A 20429-nucleotide genomic window follows, 5' to 3' on the forward strand; every position below is an offset into this window, starting at 1 on the left:
AAGCAATCTAAGCAAAGTTTTTCACAACTGCTTTATTATTCACTTTTTAAATTGCTTGTAGTGATAAAACTTAGTTTATTTAATTTTGAGGCTTTGGTTTCTCAATTGTGTATTAAATTTTGTAGGTCAACAAGTAGTGTTCAAGTGCCTTGGTGAAGGGATTCTTGAGAAGGCCTTTCAGGGGTATAATGCTTGCATTTTTGCCTATGGACAAACAGGTGAGAGGTTTTTACAAGTGGGGATTTTTTATTGTTCCAGGAGTGCCACTTAACTAATGTCTTTCTTCAGCCCGAACCTCTCCTTGAGTGCAGTGTTGGACTTCTCCTTTGCCACATATATTTTCTCTCTTGCATCACATCCCAGTCACTTTTCTCTTAATACCTCTTAACTCAAAACCTAATAGCACTCATGACTGTCTTCCTGTGTTCATCTACCTGAACTTAATAGAGCATACTCCTGAATAAATATACTCAGGATCTGGTTGTAGATCTTTCTGACTTTGAGACAAATGATCAGTAAATAGACAAAGCTTCACATCCTTAATCTGAAAAAACAAGCCTAGTTTCATTAAGGATAATCTTGAACTGTGGGATCAGTACTGTTCTATACAGACAGGTTCTTAATAACAACATTGAAATCTGAGACTATACAGATGCCTTCTCAAACTATTATGCTTTGGTTGTGTATGTATAATCTAATGAACTTAGTTCAGAAGAGGAGAGCACCAATTATTGTGCTAAGACAGTTGCATGTTCATTTTTGTACACTTGCAAATAGGTCAGAGGAACTGAGAGCTCTACTTGAAATATTCCTCTAAACACTATTAAATATAGCAAGACATGCATTTGATGAAAAATCACAAAGTTATGTGCAGACGACAAGGTGCCAGCTTTTTCTTTTACTTGTTTTGCATATGCTTTCCACAAAAGAAGCATCTATATATTTTCACAACATAATAGTTAAACTAAATAACCTGACAGTCATAAGGTGGACAGATGAGGTTGAGAAAGCAATCTGTACTGTCATCATCGTATACACTAATGCCATTGTGAGTTGCCTTGTGTTTGTAGAGCTAGAGTCAAAATTGCACCACCTGTGTACAAAAGAAGAGGCGTCAGCATGCTCAGAGTAACCCTAAGGTTTGCAGATATGAAAAAATGGCTTAGGATAGTCCTGCAGTGTAGTTCATATTATATGCTGCAGTTCAGCCTCTAAGTAGTTTATGGTATTGTCTAGAGCAGTAGTTTCTGATCTTTTCAGACCTGGGACCCACCTTTAATCCAAACATACATTTGGGGACCCATTTCTTAATATTTTGCCATATATTTAAAGAGTGTTTGTGATGTTTTCGCAACCCACCTTACATCAGGCTGTGTGACCTGATAATAGATTCTGACCCATCAGTTGAAGGCTAATAATCTGAGATCCCTATGGAAGGTTGGTTGTTGGGATGAAGCTGAGAATCGTTATCTACATTGCAGATTTGGCTGAGAGAGTAGTATATAATAATCCTGTGACATAGTTCACTGTAACATCCCTGTTGTAGGTTGCAGGGCTGTGCTGAGAGAGCAGCTTCCAGCAGCCCTTATACTGTAGGCCACTGCTAATGTTGTAGGCCAGAGGTGGGACCTCTTAACCTGCCCCTCACAGACCTCTTCCCAGGTCAAATCCAGCACTTAGGCCAAACCAAATACTTAATTGCATGGAGAACCCTTAATTGCATGTTCCATTGACTTACATGCAAACTGCCTTCACTTTTTGTAGGAAATAATTTGAAAATGCAAGTAGAGCTTTTATAATACATGTTTCTTTTCTATATTCTGTTTTAGGCTCTGGAAAATCCTTCTCAATGATGGGCAATGCAGAACAGCTGGGTCTGATCCCACGGCTCTGCTGTGCATTGTTTCAAAGAATCACTTCAGAAGAAAATGATTCACATACTTTTAAAGTTGAAGTGTCCTATATGGAAATCTATAATGAGAAGGTCAGAGATTTACTGGACCCTAAAGGGTAAGGAACTTGTTTTCAATGTTGATCAACACAACAGGTTAGGAATGAGAGTATATTTTGTGCACTGAGACCCAAACTATACATGATTGCTTTAAATGTGACTGTGCTTCAGATGTGTGTGAAGGTTGTGATTTAAAGGACCAGAGTTTGTACTGAAACCTTTTCTGACAACAGCATTCCCACTTGCAACCCTTTTCCTCCAGGAGTTCTCTCCCAACCACCAACCAGGCTCACTTCTGCTATCGGAGCTCAGTAGAGATAAAAATGTTTGGAGGGGTCAACTTTGGAATTAATAGTAGTGAGTGGGGGGAGGAAAGAGGAGATTCAGCTCTCTTTATCTGCATGCTTCAAATAGCACATCACCACCCATCAAGCAGATCCAGTCAGTCCCATAAGGTTATCATCTGTCACTTCCATGTGTTAGTGTGAACTAGTCTGCTCTTACTAGAGAGAGCTATATTTACCAAAGTGAAATGCCAACCATCTATGATTGGTGGTCATTAAGGAACCTGGTTTTCAGAATTTACTTCATGGAGTGTGAACAAAATGAGCTATGGGAGTGACTTTTACTGCTCCGTGGCTATTATGGTAACTGGATATCTGTACAATAGCAGAAATGAATAAGAGAACATGGTGTGTGGGTGTTTTTTTTGGGGGGGGGAGTCTGTCATTGTCCTGTGTATTAAAGTTTGGGGCTTATGAGCTAGATAAAATGTGAGTAAGAAGAGACATAATAGAGGTATATAAAATTATGCATGATGTGGAAAATGTGCATAGAGAAAAGTTTTTCTCCCTTTCTCATGATACTAAAGGTTGGCATCAAATGAAGCTGAAAGCAAACAAAGTAAAGTATTTCTTGAACAAACATACTTAAACTATGGAATTCACTTCCACAAGAAGTGTGGGAATAGTGCAAGACTCAGCGAATCCATATTTTCTGTTAGGGGAGATTTAAGAATATGATTGTAATTTAATAATAGGTAGGTTTGAGATGGCAAGAATTAATATTGACACCCTGGGCATCAGTGAACTAAAATGGACGGGAATGGGCGAATTCAGTTCGGATGACCATCACATCTACTACTGTGGGCAAGAAACCCGTAAAAGAAATGGAGTGGCCCTCATAGTCAACAAAAGAGTGGCGAAAGCTGTACTGGGATGCAATCTCAAAAATGATAGAATGATCTCGATACGAATCCAAGGCCGACCTTTTAACATCACAGTAATCCAAGTTTATGCACCAACTACTGGTGCTGAAGAAACTGAAATTGACCAATTCTATGAAGACTTACAACACCTTATAGAAGTGACACCAAAGAAGGATGTTCTTCTCATTATAGGGGATTGGAATGCTAAAGTAGGGAATCAAGAGATAAAAGGAACAACTGCCAAGTTTGGCCTTGGAGATCAAAACGAAGCAGGGTAAAGGCTAATAGAGTTCTGTCAAGAGAACAAGCTGGTCATCACAAACACGGTTTTCCAACAACACAAGAGACGACTCTACACATGGACATCACCAGATGGGCAGCATCGAAATCAGATTGATTATATTCTCTGCAGCCAAAGATGGAGAAGCTCTATACAGTCAGCAAAAACAAGACCTGGAGCTGACTGTGGCTCAGATCATCAGCTTCTTATAGCAAAATTCAAGCTTAAACTGAAGAAAGTAGGAAAAACCACTGGGCCGGTAAGATACAATATAAGTCAAATCCCTTATGAATACACAGTGGAAGTGACGAACAGGTTTAAGGATTTAGATTTGGTGGACAGAGTGCCTGAAGAACTATGGATGGAGGCTCGTAACATTGTACAGGAAGCAGCAACGAAAACCATCCCAATGAAAAGGAAATGCAAGAAAGCAAAGTGGCTGTCCAACGAAGCCTTACAAATAGCGGAGGAGAGAAGGCAAGCAAAATGCGAGGGAGATAGTGAAAGATACAGGAAATTGAATGCAGATTTCCAAAGAATAGCAAGGAGAGACAAGAAGGACTTCTTAAACGAGCAATGCAAACAAATAGAGGAAAACAACAGAATGGGAAGAACCAGAGATCTGTTCAAGAAAATTGGAGATATGAAAGGAACATTTCGTATAAAGATTACCATAATAAAAGACAAAAGTGGATAGGACCTAACAGAAGCAGAAGACATCAAGAAGAGGTGGCAAGAATACACAGAGGAACTATACCAGAAAGATATGGATGTCTCGTACACCCCAGATTGTATGGTTGCTGACCTTGAGCCAGACATCCTGGAAAGTGAAGTCAAATGGGCCTTAGAAAGCACTGCAAATAACAAGGCCAGTGGAAGTGATGGTATTCCAGCTGAACTATTTAAAATTTTAAAAGATGATGCTGTTAAGGTGCTACACTCAATATGCCAGCAAATTTGGAAAACTCAGCAGTGGCCAGAAGATTGGAGAAGATCAGTCTACATCCCAATCCCAAAGAAGGGCAGTGCCAAAGAATGCTCCAACTACCGCACAATTGCACTCATTTCACATGCTAGCAAGGTTATGCTTAAAATTCTACAAGGAAGGCTCAAGCAGTATGTGGATCGAGAACTCCCAGAAGTGCAAGCTGGATTTAGAAGAGGCAGAGGAACCAGAGACCAAATTGCAAACATGCGCTGGATCATGGAGAAAGCTAGAGAGTTCCAGAAAGACATCTACTTCTGCTTCATTGACTATGCAAAAGCCTTTGACTGTGTCGACCACAGCAAACCATGGCAAGTTCTTAAAGGAATGGGAGTGCCTGATCACCTCATCTGTCTCCTGAGAAATCTCTATGTGGGACAAGAAGCTACAGTTAGAACTGGATATGGAACAACTGATTGGTTCAAAATTGGGAAAGGAGTACGACAAGGCTGTATTTTGTCTCCCTGCTTATTTAATTTATATGCAGAATACATCATGCGAAAGGCTGGGCTGGATGAATCCAAGCTGGAATTAAGATTGCCGGAAGAAATATCAACAACCTCAGATATGCAGATGACACAACCTTGATGGCAGAAAGTGAGGAGGAATTAAAGAACCTTTTAATGAGGGTGAAAGAGGAGAGCGCAAAATATGGTCTGAAGCTCAACATAAAAAAACACACGAAGATCATGGCCACTGGTCCCATCACCTCCTGGCAAATAGAAGGGGAAGAAATGAAGGCAGTGAGAGATTTTACTTTCTTGGGCTCCATGATCACTGCAGATGGTGACAGCAGTCACGAAATTAAAAGACGCCTGCTTCTTGGGAGAAGGGCAATGACAGGCCTAGACAGCATCTTGAGAAGTAGAGACGTCACCTTGCCAACAAAGGTCCGTATAGTTAAAGCCATGGTTTTCCCAGTAGTGATGTATGGAAGTGAGAGCTGGACCATAAAGAAGGCTGATCGCCGAAGAATTGATGCTTTTGAATTATGGTGCTGGAGAAGACTCTTGAGAGTCCCATGGACTGCAAGAAGATCAAATGTATCCATTCTTAAGGAAATCAGCCCTGAGTGCTCACTGGAAGGACAGATCGTGAAGCTGAGGCTCCAGTACTTTGGCCACCTCATGAGAAGAGAAGACTCCCTGGAGAAGACACTGATGCTGGGAAAGATGGAGGGCACAAGGAGAAGGGGGCGACAGAGGACGAGATGGTTGGATAGTGTTTTCGAGGTTACCAGCATGAGTTTGACCAAACTGCGGGAGGTAGTAGAGGACAGGGGTGCCTGGCGTGCTCTGGTCCATGGGGTCATGAAGAGTCGGACACGACTAAACGACTAAACAACAACAACAACAAAAATATTATTAAGTAGTTATAGTTATGAAAACTAGTAAAATTGATATATTAAATTGCAATTTAATTATAAATAGAAAATCATTTAAAACAGCAATAGCACATTCATAAAATAAACTCAAACCCAAAACAGATACCAATTGGGATAAAGATTTAGAAGGCTTATTGAAAGAAGAATGTCTTTAGTAAGCACAAAAAAGGAAATAGAGAAGACACCTCTCTGGTATTCAATGGGAGGAGGTTCCAAAGTGTAGGAGCTGCCTCACCAAAAGTTGATTCTGACATCCTGAAATCAACCTTCTGTTGATCTTGTAGATCATACCTACAATATGCCATCTCCTGAAGAATGATTGGTAGGTTATGTAGGGAATGAGGTAATCTTTTAGATAGCTTGGTCTCAAGATGTTTATATCAGCACCTTCAACCAAGCCCAGTAGCTAATTGGCAACGAGTGCAATTCTTTCAGTAGTGCTGCAGTGTGATGGTGTTTTTCCATCCTAGTGAGCTCCTATATTTTAAACTAACTATGGCTTCTGGGTCAAGGGCAGCCCCACATAGAGTGCATTTCAGTAATCCAATCTGGAGTTTACCAATGCATGGATTATGTTAGTTGGGCTATCCTGAGCCAGAATAGCTGTAGCTGTCTTACCAACTGAAGCTGGTAAAGGGCCTTCCAACCATTTAGGTAATTTGGACTCTTAGTGAGAGAGATGGGCCCAGGAGCACCCTCAGACTACAGTGGTACCTCGCAAGACGAACGCCTCGCAAGACGGAAAACCCGCTAGACGAAAGGGTTTTCCGTTTTGGAGGCGCTTCGCAAAACGAATTTCCCTATGGGCTTGCTTCGCAAGACAACAGCCCACAGGGAAATCTCCGGGACAGCGGGGAAGCGCAGCGCGTCTTCCCCACTGTCCTCGGACCTCCTCCGAAGCCTGGCGGCAAGGCGGGGACACCTCCTCCCGCCGCCGCCGGGCTTCGGAACGATGCCCCGATGCCGGGCGGCGGGGCGGGAACGCCTCCCCCCGCCGCCCGGCATCGGGACGATGCCCCGATGCCCCGATGCTGGGCGGCGGGGCGGGAACCTCTCCCCCCGCCGCCCGGCATCGGGACGATGCCCCGAAGCCGGGCGGCGGGGCCGCGAAGCCTGGGCACGCTGATCTCAGCGCGCGCAGGCTTCGGCATGCCGGCAACTCTCCGCAAGCAGCGGCAGCACTGCCGCTGCTTGCGGAGAGGTCCGCGAAGCCTTGGCCGGACAGCTTTTGAAGGCAGGCGGGGGGGGGAGCGAAAGTCTTTGTCCCCCCTGCCTGCCTTTAAAAGCCCTCCCGGGAGAGCGGAGAAACGCGCTGCGTTTTTCCGCTCTCTCGGGAAGGCAGGCGTGGGGAGCAAAGACTTTTGCCCCCCGCTGGCCTTCAGAAGAGGTCCAGGACCTCTTCTGAAGGCTGGCGGGGGGCAAAAGTCTTTGTCCCCCCTGCCTGCCTTCCCAGGGGCTTTTAAATCGCCCCGGACAGCGGAGAAGTCCTCCGCTGTCCCGGGGTGATTTTAAAATGCCGCCCGCCAGCATTTTAAGATCGCCCCGGACAGCGGAGAAGCCCTCCGCTGTCCCGGGGTTTTTTAAAATGCTGGGGGTGGGAAGAAAAGCCCTTGTCCCCCCCCCCAGCCTTCAGAAGAGGTCGGGGGACAGACTGTCCCCGGACCTGGTCTGAAGTCGGTTTCCCTAGGAACGCATTAATTGATTTTCAATGCATTCCTATGGGAAACCGTGCATCGCAAGACGAAAAACTCGCAAGAAGAAAAAACTTGCGGAACGAATTAATTTCGTCTTGCGAGGCACCACTGTATGAACTTGTACTTTCAGGGGGAGTATTACCCCAGCCTTGGATAATTGTATGCCAGTTGTTGGAAATCACAAGTGGGGAGAGTGCTGTTGAGTTCAGGTTCTGCTTTTGGGTTTCCCATAGGTTTCTGATGTGCCACTATGAGGACAGATTGCTGGATTATATGGGTCCTACAGCAGGTTCTTCTTAAATCTTTTCACATTGAGGCTATGAAGAGGAGGGCAAGTTAGAGGTTAAAACAAGTTATAGGGAGAAAAATACCAAAAGTCTTTTTATAATGTTATTAAAAATTATTTGATTAAATAATTATATTGGTAATTACCCTTGACATTTCAAGCAGATGAGCTTTTTTAGAAGTTGGTTGATAAAATTTAGACTAAGACCATTTTTTCTTTCAAAGGAGTCGACAGTCCCTCAAAGTTCGTGAGCACAAAGTTTTGGGCCCATATGTAGATGGTTTGTCTCAACTCGCTGTTACTAGTTTTGAGGTAGGTAAAAACCAAATATCTAATGATATTAATAGTATTCCTAGGGTATGGTGGGATGGGGATGGCGCTTATACAGCAGCCATGGCACACTGCTTTGTTACAGGCTGTGAGCACTGTGAGCTGAGAAAAGAAACAAATGCATATACAATTTATATGATGAAAACAATTTGTCTTACCCAAAATTGAATAAATACATAAGTAAATATTAAAGATTGGTTGAAGAAAAAGCACAGGTGGCATAGAAATACATTTTAAAGGAGAGACTTTGTGTATATTCAGGGCTGATGAGTATTTTAAAGTAAAAAAAGAACTTTCTAAAGAAATTCAATATGGAAATCATATTAGCAGTTTTTAAGCCATTGACTGATTTCAGTTATTCTGAATTACATTATATTAATCAGCTGAAGATATTTTATAAACTGTTTGTGGGTGGGGTAAGCCTGTGATTAGGATGATGTAATTGGTTCTGGGCTTTATATGGAGAAGGTAGTAGGTGAATCAACTCTTTGAGCCAGTGGAAATGTTGTGAATGGAAAGAATAAATTCTTTGTTTCATCCATTGTTTTCATTATGCTTCAGGATATTGAATCATTGATGTCAGAGGGAAACAAGTCCCGAACAGTTGCAGCAACCAACATGAATGAGGAAAGCAGCCGCTCCCATGCTGTATTTAATATTATAGTAACTCAGACCCTTTATGACCTGCAGTCTGGCGTAAGCGAATTGAGTTTAAGGGCCTTTGGAAATTTTATTGTGTGACTAATGTGATTCTAAGTATGTGAACTTGTAAATTCCTCCCCGTTGATTTCAGGGACGCCCCAGTCCCAGACACATGTGTTTAAAATAGGGATGTCAGATTAACAGTGCAGAAGAATGTTAATGGAAATGTACTAAATATGGTTAAGTCCCAAATTAAAATCTATGATACACATAGGAGTAGTATTCCTTAATCTGAAATGAGAAGCTAACACGATGGTGGATGATCTAAGATGGCATGCCAAGCAGATTCCAGCAAAGAGCACATGAAATTTCAAATGTCATTTGTAGACACACATTACTATTAGACACTGTATTTGTTATTCTTCTACAGATTATAGAGGTTTGTAAAAATCCAGTACAGCACTTCCTGTGTTCCTTTGGTTTGATGTGTCTTCATGGTAATAAAGACATGGGAATGGGCAGGTACAAACCAGCCGCCAAAACCTTATGGAAGTAGTTCATCAAGACATGACAGTCAATATATATCAGATTGCCCCACCTTATGTATGGTGGCGGGGAGAGAAATGTAATATGGTCAATAAAGGTATTGGAATAGAACACGACCAGAGATCTGTTGCTTGGTAACCAGATTTAGGATTGGTTCCAGCAAGTCAGAAAATTTAACATCCTCTATTAGGGACTGATATCGACTGCTACTTGAGGGATCCTTAGAAGAAGAGTATGTAATACAGAACTCTCCAAATAAATTTCATCAGAATGGACATAGTGATCATTTGTGTGGAAGTGTCCTCATGAAATTTTTCATACACATGGAAAACTAAAATATTTTGGAGATGTCTACACTAAGTAGAAGGACAGAGATGCTATATATAGATCCCAAACCTCCAAAAAGGTTTCTACCGACTTTATCATGCCTGCACATGAATCTGCATGAATATACAATGAGTAACTTTTACAAATGTGTTAGACCCCTATTTCCTGGTAATGAAATAGCATGCATCTTTATTATGATTGTCTGGTGTTTTTCAGCTTTTCCCTTACAGGGAATTGTGAGGCCAATATGGCGTATATAATTAAATGTAAATTGGGCACAGTTATTATTAGTATTTACAGAGATTTGCTACTGTTAATTCTAAAGATGTCTGTACTAAACAGTAATATGAAAGTGACTTAAAAATATCACAACAACTGCCTCTTGCTGTTGTTCAAGTTTATTTGCCTGTATTTTATGGTTTCTTGCACTGTGATTTGTTTTTGTATGTTTGTGTTTTTGCTTAGAACTCTGGAGAGAAAGTGAGCAAAGTCAGCCTGGTAGATTTGGCTGGTAGTGAAAGAGTATCTAAAACAGGAGCAGCAGGAGAACGTCTGAAGGAAGGCAGCAATATAAACAAGTAAGGGCATGAGTGAATTTAAATTATCCAAATAAACATTCAGTTTAGCTGTATTCATCAGAAGGCCCTTTAAATCAAGCTTCTCATCAGACTACATTCAAATAGCATTCAAAATTCTGAATGTTACATTAGGTTTACTTTTCTGCATTTTTTTCCCATTTCTGATCCAGGCATGTGACTAATGTGAAATCTTTAACCTGAAGTGACAGCAGCACTTTATAGAATGAAAAGGTGCTTGCACATTGTAATTTCTTCACACCCATTTTCCCAAGCAGTTGTGGATATTGCATTAAACAGCAGCTAAATAAGAGTAGGGTTTTAATGGTTGCAGAGTTCTCAGTAAACTTGCTGCTTTTCTTAAACACTCCAGTGTATTGGTCTTAACTAGATAAGGAGCGTCTTCATCCACATCGTTCAGCCTGGACACTGAGGTCCAACTCCAAGGGCCTTCTGGCAGTTCCCTCTTTGCAAGAAGTGGAATTACAGGGAACCAGGCAGAAGGCCTTTTCAGTTGTTGCACCCGCCCTGTGAAATGCCCTCACAGCCAATGTCAAAGAGTTAAAAGAACTATATAAATTTCCATAGACTTCTGAAGGCAGCCCTGTTTCAGGAAGCTTTTAATGTTTGATTTATTTTTATTTTTATTTTTTCTGCGGGAAGCCGCTCAGAGTGACTGGGGAAACTTAGTCAGGTGGGCAGGGTATAATATATATTATATTGTCGTCATCATCATCATCATCATGCAACAAGTAGTTACAGTGACTCCCAAATAAGAATTCTAAAAGCTGCTTCATTTGCTTGCAGTAAATTTGCTTTTGCTATCCATCTATTTTCTTAATAAACAAATGGCAGATAATTAACTCTTATTTACATAGCTTCATAGTCGAATGTGCTCTTTCCTTCTGAAAATTGAATATGCCTTTTCCTATGCTTGCACTTTTTGCTTGCTTGTGTTTTTGACTGTAGTGCTACAAAGCACCCTTTAATACTGTTGTTGCTCATTTTGACCTGTATGCAACACCTTTTAGTATTTAGCTCCATAGGCTTTACAGAGCAGTTTTATTCTTCTACAGAGTTCTATTACTCTTGAAATCCTTTTTAAATCTTCACAAGTTCTAGAATTTATTACACCCCACAGAAGCTACCTTTTTTTTTTTCAAGATTAAATTTCATTGCAGCTTTTGACAAATTGTATGTTACATGTTCTAGCTGATAACAATTTGCTGCTCTCCTAGGTCACTCTCAACACTAGGTTTGGTTATCTCATCACTTGCAGACCAAGCAGCAGGAAAGGGGAAAAACAAATTTGTGCCTTACAGAGACTCTGTACTCACCTGGCTTCTCAAGGTAAGACATAGCACTGCATCATTCTAGGTGTAAGTGTCATGGACTGATATGCTATCTTGCACACCAGTGTGCAAACTTTTTTGACTAATTAAGAAATATTCCAGATGCAACCTCTTCCTGGTATGATACATGCTTTCTCTTGCTATATTAACCTTTTGACACAACTGTTTACTTGCCATTCTGATTTTTGCATGATACTTTGTAATGCTGAGAGCTGTGTTGTAGGTCAGATGCAGTTGAAAGCAATGCACCTTGATTTTAAAAGTGTACATTATATTCAACTAAATCATTATGTGAATGGAATGACTTTCGCCCATGCAACAGAACTTCTCTTTCCTCTCCATCCCCCATGTGCCCTCTGTTCCACCACTAGATCTGCTTTGGAGAGTTGGGGAAGGGGGAGGGGAAGTTCCCTTGTGCAAGTGAAAGTTGTTCTGCTTGTGCAATGACTTCAGTGAGTGCAAACCTTTGTATGCTAAATGTAGTGAAATTGTGCATTTAGAGAAGGGCTATGTTTTCAAATTGCTTCACATATTTATGAATTCCTTAATATACTCTTTAGGACAACTTGGGAGGAAACAGCCAAACAGCTATGATAGCTACAATTAGTCCAGCAGCTGATAATTATGAAGAAACACTCTCCACACTGAGATATGCAGACAGAGCTAAAAGGATAGTTAATCATGCTATAGTAAATGAAGATCCAAATGCCAGGGTCATCCGAGAACTACGTGAAGAAGTAGAGAAACTAAAAGAACAACTTTCTCAGGCAGAGGTAAATTTATGGTAATATTACTGGTGGGATTCAGTGAGCTGTCTTTTTTATTAGTTCCATACACATTTTACAAAGGGGGGCGGGGAGGTTAATGTTTTTGAATTGGCTATAAAATTTGTATCACAACAGGATTTATTTGAAGATGAATTGATGATCTGAATTTCTTGTGGGAAGGGGGAAATACAAATGGTGAGCACAATTAAACATAATGAAAGAGTAGTATGGGCTTCTAAGTATTTGCACCCATGTATGTGATTATGTTCACAACCTAATTTGTTTGACTAGCGGAACGGGATTAAAATTTGTCGTGGATAAATTGAGAATTATAAAATGTTTGTAATTGACATATTTTGGCTATGAAGGCTATGAAGGCACCAGAGTTAAAGGAAAAATTGGAGGAATCTGAGAAACTAATAAAAGAACTGACTGTCACTTGGGAGGAGAAGTTAAGGAAAACAGAAGAAATTGCACAGGTATTCTTTTAAGTACTTTTCCTGCTAAATGCTTAATTAGTGTAAGTTTGCATTACAGTACTTAGCCTGTGACCTGCGAATATAGGGCCATTATAAATTCAATAAATAATAATAAGATAATAGTCTATGGAACAGAGATGGACAAGTTTTATATTTCCAAAAGTGATCTGGCTGTCAACATACTGTTTCCTGAAAATCTGTGGCTCTTGCCATTCACCTGGATTTTATGTATTTAAAATATTTCTTTACTGTCCTTCATTAAAATAGTCCACTATAGTTTACAATAGTGTGAATAAAACTAGGCAACAAACCAACAAATATGTATGGTGACATGCAACAAGACAAGATGCAAATTAAAAACTTGGAAAACTAAAGAAAATTCCAAAAAATATAAAGTTTAAGAAAATCCCGAGGAAGTAGGTTAATTAACACAGTTTATATTGATGTCACACAATGCTAGTATACTTGCTGTGGTTGCATAGGCTTTACTTAGGTATTAAACAAAGCTGCTCATTCTGTAGGTGGCTGCAGAAATAACAGCTGGATTAAAACCTACAGTCACAGTAGGCAGCTACCCAAACATTCCCTGTTACAGCAAATAATTGTCACAGCTCACATGTCACTGTATTGCTATGAGCATGCTCACTTGAAGCAAGGCTAAGGAGTTCTAAAGTTGAGGGCCTGGTATTAATATGGCTTAGTTTGGCCTAAATGAGTGGTGTTTCAGTGTATTTTTGTATTCCTTCATGTTTCATCAGCAAATTTTGCAAGAGAATATGAAGTAAGGCAAGTAATTGTGTCCTGTGTGAGGTAGTACTTCCTTTTATCCTGGGTTCTAGTATTATATGAGGGGAGAGAACTTTTCCGCAGTCACCTTCTCCACCCCATTAGCATAGATGTGAAGTTAGGTTTTTTCATAATTGCTCACATTGGAATTCATTTGCCATTTTAATGCCCATTTGCTCAGTCGGAAGAGATCCTTTTAGAGCTCCTTGCAGTCCCCTTTCGTTTTTTACCACTGGTGTCATCAGAAAACTTGGCCACCTTATTGCTCACTCCAGATCCTTTTGGATTAAGTTAAAAAGCACTGATTTCCATAAAGGTCTGTGAAGGAACCCACTGCTTACTTAGCGCCACTGCAACAACTGTCCATTAATTCCTGCTCAGTGGACCATTCTCATGACTGTTAATTTTCCTCCGGCCAGAATCTAGTTGTATGTTCATTGGTACTTCTGTTGTTCTAAGTTATTTTGTTGTAGGTTATTGTGAAGGAAAGTGAAAAAAACAGCAAAGATTAGAAGAATTAGTTTACATTCTAAATGCATATTTAAAAAATATTTTTATTGTGGCACGTTGTCCAACCCACAGTTTATAAGAATGTTATAAATTGTAATAATATGTTTCATTGTTTTAAAAGGCACTGATAGGACTGTATGCATGACTTCACTAGTCTGTTTCATTGACTGATGATCAAGAGTCATAATAGATGAAAGGCTTACTGGATAGTGTTACTCATAGTTGTGCAACCTCTTTTGTTATCTGTTCTAGACCTATTATTTTAACTGGGTGCAGATTAATGGTAACTCTGCTTTTATTTCCAATGGTACCCTTTCACATGAGGAAGGCTGCTTCTGCTCACAGAAGAGTTTGTTTTATGCCTCAGAGTTGAGCAGTTTGTGAGTTCTAAATCCAAATAGGTTTTCCCCCTTGTACCACCTTCTGGAAAAGTGGAAGCATGGAAACTGATATGGAACCTACCTATTATAGTGCTATGCGAATTCTTGTGTAAAGATTCGTAGAGCAGTGTCAGCAGCTGTTTTTCTTTTGCCCGTGATTATGTCTCAAGTCATAATATTTAGGTTTATTGGCACTTAGATCTGATGTATTCATTTTTTTCCTGTGTATTTTACAGGAGAGACAAAGACAGCTAGAGAGTATGGGCATTTCCCTTGAAACTTCTGGCATCAAGGTTGGGGAAGATAAGTGCTACCTGGTGAATCTAAATGCAGATCCTGCACTCAATGAATTATTGGTTTACTATTTAAAGGTAAAAAGTCATTAAATTCCATAGTGTTTTGGAGCTTCCCTTGAAATATTGTGCTAAATTTGAATTTGTGGGACTATATCTACATTAGGGACACGGGTGGTGCTGTGGTCTAAACCACTGAGCTTAGGGCTTGGCAATCGGAAGGTTGGCGGTTCGATTTCCTGTGACGGGGTGAGCTTCTGTTGCTCAGTCCCACCTCCTGCCAACCTAGCAGTTTGAAAGCACACCAAAAAGTGCAAGTAGATAAATAGGTACCACTCCGGCGGGAAGGTAAACGGCGTTTCCGTGCGCTGCTCTGGTTTCGCCAGACCCGGAAAAACTGTCTGCATACAAACGTCGGCTCCCTCGGCCAGTAAAGCGAGATGAGTGCCGCAACCGCACAGTCGTTCACAACTGGACTTAACTGTCAAGGGTCCTTCACCTTTACCTCTTTATATCTACATTGGTTCTTAAAGTGTGGGACTGAAACTTCCTTACTTTTTTTTAATAAAAAAATTTTTAGTCAGTACTTTATTTGCAAAAACTAAAAGACATTGCAGAAAATCTGTTGCTCCTTCCATTCTTTAACCTGATCATTCACTATGATTTCTCTCAGTTTAACCCATCCTTGTAAGTGGTCAAAAAGGCTAATATGAATTCTTGTGTAAGCATGTGCTCTTACTTCTAAGGCTTTATCATAATTTTGGTCCTGGAAGGAGAAATTTAGATTCTGTGTAAACTTCTGCTGTTTGTTATGCACATAGTCCATACTGCTGTGAATTTAATTTTGAGAATCAGTTCATATATCTCAGCAAAAAAATAAAATGATGAGATAGTTTGCTGTATGTATTCAATTTATTGATAGGCATACTAATAAATGTATAAAGATAGCTTTTTCATTCAGTGACCTCTATCTCTTAAGATTCAAGCCAAGTTTTTCTTTCTTGTATATAGTACTCAGCACTGATTCAGGTTTTTTGTTATAGTTAAATTGGATTGCTATCAGTAGATTTCAGATGGGTAATTATTGTAATAATTAAACCTAGCTCTTTTATCTTTGTTCTTAGGAACCTGTTTTCTTAGACCTATATAATAAATGCAACCAAATGTTTCTAATGTTATAAGCAGAAATTACTGTGAACAATTAAGCTGTGAAAATATTCCTAGTTTGCAAAGGCAATAGGTTAATCCCATGTAAAGCATTATGTCTCAATCTTTGCATAATAATTAAGTGTGGGCATATATTTCTGTGAGATCAGTTTTAGAGAGTTTGTACAGGGGCCTTGTTACCTCTGCCAGGCTAGCAATAGTTTCACTGTGTAATGAATATGGTCATGGGATTCCAGGGTGGATTGCACATACTTTGTGATGAATAAGTATGTGCCTATGTCAATAGAAGCAGCAGATTTATTTTCATTGTAATTGTCTTAACCAGGATCATACTAGGGTTGGTGCAGATACTTCTCAGGATATACAGCTATTTGGGATAGGGATCCAACCAGAGCATTGCGAGATAGACATTGCACCAGATGGGGAAGTTTCTCTCTCACCAAAAGAAAATGCAAGGTAAGAGAAATGCAAAATCAGTTTCAACCTACAAAAAAGGGCAGCATTCATGTTTGTAGAGAAATTTATGGAAAAGCACCCTGATAAGAAAAGAGGAAAACTTCACATATTTAGTTTTGATACCGTCAAAATGATAAGAGCAATAAAATAAGTGCTTGTGCTGTTCTTGATGCATAAGCATACCGGGAGAGATGCTTCTCATATCATATGAGAATTGAACTGCTCAGACCTTTCTTTGAAATATGGAGCAGTACATAAATTACCTTAAAAATATAACAACAATAAAAGGTAAAACAAAGCTATGTCCCAGAATATTTTTCTCTGTACTCTTTCTAGGTGTTTGACTTTGGAAATATTTGAGCATTGCCAAAAAAGAATGCTAAGAAAAAACAAATGTTAAATATAGAGGTGAACCACAACAAAATCAGTCAGTTTAAAGGAGTGTCCATAACTTCTTGATGCCAGTACTAGCAACATGATAAGTGCAACAGATATCCTGTAATCATGATTCCATACACCAATTATTAATAATACAAATTTGTGGAGTACTTAAGAGTAAGTTTTTTGAATACTATTAAGGTAAAGGATTCCTACCAATATCACCATGTCCAAATAAACCTAACCCTAAATCTCTTTGAAGACATGATGCCAGCTTTAAGGACTAATTAGGAATGTAAATGTATAGAAATAAGCACAGTGTATTCTACATAAGCTTTATTTATACTTTTTGCATGGTATACCTTAGTGTGTTATACTCCAGTGCTGTAGCCATAAGAACAAAATTCCAAACAGATGGTGTTCTGTGTTATTATGATAGAATTACATTGCCAGGAGTTAGTCATTTTGACTGGCAAGAACAAAGAAGCATGTCATTGGAAAAAATTTATAACTAAATAGGCTTTGTTTAATTTGTTCTTCATCCAAAATGCCTTAATAGGCGCAAACCTTGTTACCAAAGTTACAACTGACAGTACATTGAATCATTTCATTGCTGATTCTCATGGAGATTGAAAGTAACTTCTTTGTGATATGGAGATGAATTAAAATACTGTTTCACTTTCATTCACTACACTTGGAACCCAGAGAATTTTTTCAGCAGTGAAAGAAATAGAAGACAGCTGTTTTAAACGCTACCTTTCTAACAAAATTAGGTGCACAATGATTAATTTCCCTGTTTCTGCTTGCCTAAATTTAAGGGCAGTGAAAACGTATACAAAGCTGCCTCTCTAACGTTTCCTCTAAGGTCTGCACCAAAAATGTGTTCTTTCTGCTGTGGCTAATGTGAAATAAACTTCTTTTAATCAGAGTAACCTAGTTTTGGAAGATTGTTTTTTTTAAACTCTGGGAGCAACATATGTACAAGTCTCATTAAGGAGGTTTTAACTGGGTTTGTGCAGACTGCTTACGGTAAACAGCCTGTGACCCAATTACTTAAACGTATATGCTGCATGTTGCATTGCTAAAACCAAGCCACTGTCTGTCCTGTATACAATAAAGAGGTGCTGCAGCAGCAATAATAATTTGTCAGTAGAGATCAGGCTCTTGTTACAGCCTTCATGACTTTTATTTCACACATTTTATGCATGTTTAGGGGTTTCTGTTAGTAGGCCTTTGTGGTGCTGAATCAAGAGAAAACACTTCTTCATTCTTCTCCACGTTAAATGAATAGGTAATTCATCCAAAAGTAGAGAGCTTTCCTAGTCTGCATCTGTATTGCAAGAGTTTTTAAAAAATATGTTTTAATTGTTTTATTGTTTCTGTGTTTGTCACCCTGAGCACCTTTGAGAGGAAGGATGGGATACAAATTAAAAGTGTCTATTGACACTTTTATCCGTGAGCTAGGAACAAGCTGGCTGGAAAAAAGAGAGCACATGTCTATTGGAGTATCTGCAACACCCACTAAGACTCATAAGGCAATTACCGTATTTTTCGCTCCATAAGGCGCACCTGACCATAAGGTGCACCTAGTTTTTAGAAGGGGAAATCAAGAAAAAAATCAAGAAGCCCGCCCCCCCCCAGCCCAAAGAGCAAAGAAGACAAGACAGCGAGCGGGATGCATCTTGCTGGCTGTCTTGGCTTCTGCCATAGCCGCACACAGCCTCTCCGGCCGGGAGAGGCTGCGCGCGGCTATGGCAATTCCTCCACCTCCTGCAAAAGCCCACAGGAGCCGCGCACCCTTTAAGGAGCGTGCGGCTTCTGCAAGCTTTTCTATGAGGATGGAGAAGGGACTGACTGGCCACATCTGTCCCTTCTCCCTCCTGGGGTAAAGCCCGCAAGAGCCGCGTGGAGCTTGTGCGCGGCTCTTGGGGGCTTTTCCTGCCTGCCTCCCCCCTGCATTCGCTCCATAAGACGCACACACATTTTCCCTTACTTTTTAGGAGGGAAAAAGTGTGTCTTGTGGAGCGAAAAGTACGGTACTTCTTTGGCACACTCTGCAAAATCAAGTAATTGCAAACTGTAACTGTTGGAGCTCAGTATGTAGACTTTTCACTACCTGGTCTGTTTAGCACACACCATCAGGTTGGAATGGAAAATTGTAAAGGGCCATTTTCCTATCCTTAAAACTTCTCATGCCTCTTCAGAGAAGCACACCTCACACTTTGAGAACCGTAGAAATGAGAGGCTATGAAGAAAGCACATGTGTTTGCACTGCTGAATGTGCATATTTCTGCTTGCCCCTTCTCACAAAGTATTTGTATGTGCCTTGGTTGAGCCCAGAAACAAAAAACCACCTTGCTTCTCCTGATGTGTTTCATGTGAGTAAGAATATATTTTATAACATGGTTCCTGGCAGCTAGGTGATACACACTCTTCACTGTCCCTGCTGGACCAAAGAGCAAGAGTGACCAGTGGGTAGGAGAGAATTTGTCCCCTTCTGCATCTCTGTCTTATATAACAATTCCCGTGGACCAGAGTGAGTAATGGTTTGTGACTACTGGGAATTGCTGTTGGAGAACTCAGGTTTTAAAGGATAATTTCAGTCTTTTCAATCTTGTGCTTTGCTTTCAGATCCTGTGTAAATGGCACGTTGGTGTGTTCTGTGACACAGTTGTGGCATGGAGATAGAATCTTATGGGGAAACAACCACTTCTTTAGGTAATATCTCTCTCTCTCTCTCTCTCTCTCTCTCTCTCTCTCTCTCTCTCTCTCTCTCTCTCCCTCCCTCCCTCCCTCCCTCCCTCCCTCCCTCCCTCCCACTTCTTTATTTACAGAGCCATGTCCAAATATTATTAGTGAAGAATCTTGCTTCCAAAGAATGATGCTAAATAGATGAACTTCTTCGTTAGTGTTAGCTTTTGGGCAACTAGTCTGTCTAGGTTTCCATCTAGTCCACACAGTATCTTCTAAGATAATATTTCTCCTGTTATGATACTCTGTTGTATAGAACTTGAATTTGTGAGCATATTTTCATAAAACTGAAATCAATCCAGCCTTAAATACCAATCACTTGCTTTAGAGCAAGTACCAGGAGCTATGCATCCTGACATGAACAGCCTTGAACGGAAGATGGAAGCAAATTGGCTTGCATTGTGTTTGGCAAATACTACATTGTAGTGTAGAAATTTGTTGCTTTTAAGTCATTGTTATATGTACCCTTGTACATGGGGAGAACAATGTCTCAGTAAAAAGATAAATCTGTTGTGACTCATTGTTAGTTGTGGGATAACCGAACTACAGTTGCTCTGGCAACCTCTAGGCTAGATTACTGCAACACATTATACTTAGGGCTGCCTCTGAATAGCGTTTGGAAGCTTCACCTGGTAGAGAATTTGGTGGCCAGGTTGCTAACTGGGGCAAGATGGTTTGAGCATATTACACTGATCCTGGCCCAACTGGCTCCCAGTTAGTTTCTGGGCCCAATTCAAAGTGCTAGTTTTGACCTATAAAGCCTTGAGCTGCTCAGGATTGCAATACCTCAAGGGCTGCCTCTCCCCACATGAACCAACCTGGACCCTGCGATACTCACGTGAGGCCCTTCTTCATGTGCCTCCTCCAAGAGAGGTCTGGAGGGTGGCAACACAAGAACAGGCC

The 20429-nt window shown here is 40.4% G+C and overlaps 1 protein-coding gene across 12 annotated transcripts in view; it reads left to right on the forward strand.

Annotated features, from left to right (window-relative positions):
• The window catches only part of KIF13A (kinesin family member 13A), a 73220-nt gene that overhangs the window by 18567 nt on the left and 34224 nt on the right, over positions 1 to 20429 (forward strand). For 11 of the 12 annotated variants that reach the window (XR_003707671.2, XM_028737621.2, XM_028737623.2 and 8 more), the window contains exons 5-15: positions 126 to 218; positions 1830 to 2010; positions 8012 to 8099; positions 8679 to 8813; positions 10098 to 10210; positions 11446 to 11557; positions 12120 to 12332; positions 12695 to 12805; positions 14718 to 14852; positions 16267 to 16397; positions 19407 to 19493. Coding sequence is in view for 11 of the 12 variants with exons in the window: in XM_028737621.2 (XP_028593454.2) it covers positions 126 to 218; positions 1830 to 2010; positions 8012 to 8099; positions 8679 to 8813; positions 10098 to 10210; positions 11446 to 11557; positions 12120 to 12332; positions 12695 to 12805; positions 14718 to 14852; positions 16267 to 16397; positions 19407 to 19493 (1399 nt within the window). In the remaining variant the exon portion in view is untranslated. Of the gene's footprint in view, positions 1 to 125; positions 219 to 1829; positions 2011 to 8011; positions 8100 to 8678; positions 8814 to 10097; positions 10211 to 11445; positions 11558 to 12119; positions 12333 to 12694; positions 12806 to 14717; positions 14853 to 16266; positions 16398 to 19406; positions 19494 to 20429 lie in introns of those variants that run through there. The other variant, XM_077933241.1, reaches the window with a different exon arrangement.

The sequence above is a fragment of the Podarcis muralis genome, chromosome 8, assembly GCF_964188315.1.
Source record: "Podarcis muralis chromosome 8, rPodMur119.hap1.1, whole genome shotgun sequence".
In the NCBI taxonomy this organism is placed as follows: domain Eukaryota; kingdom Metazoa; phylum Chordata; class Lepidosauria; order Squamata; family Lacertidae; genus Podarcis; species Podarcis muralis.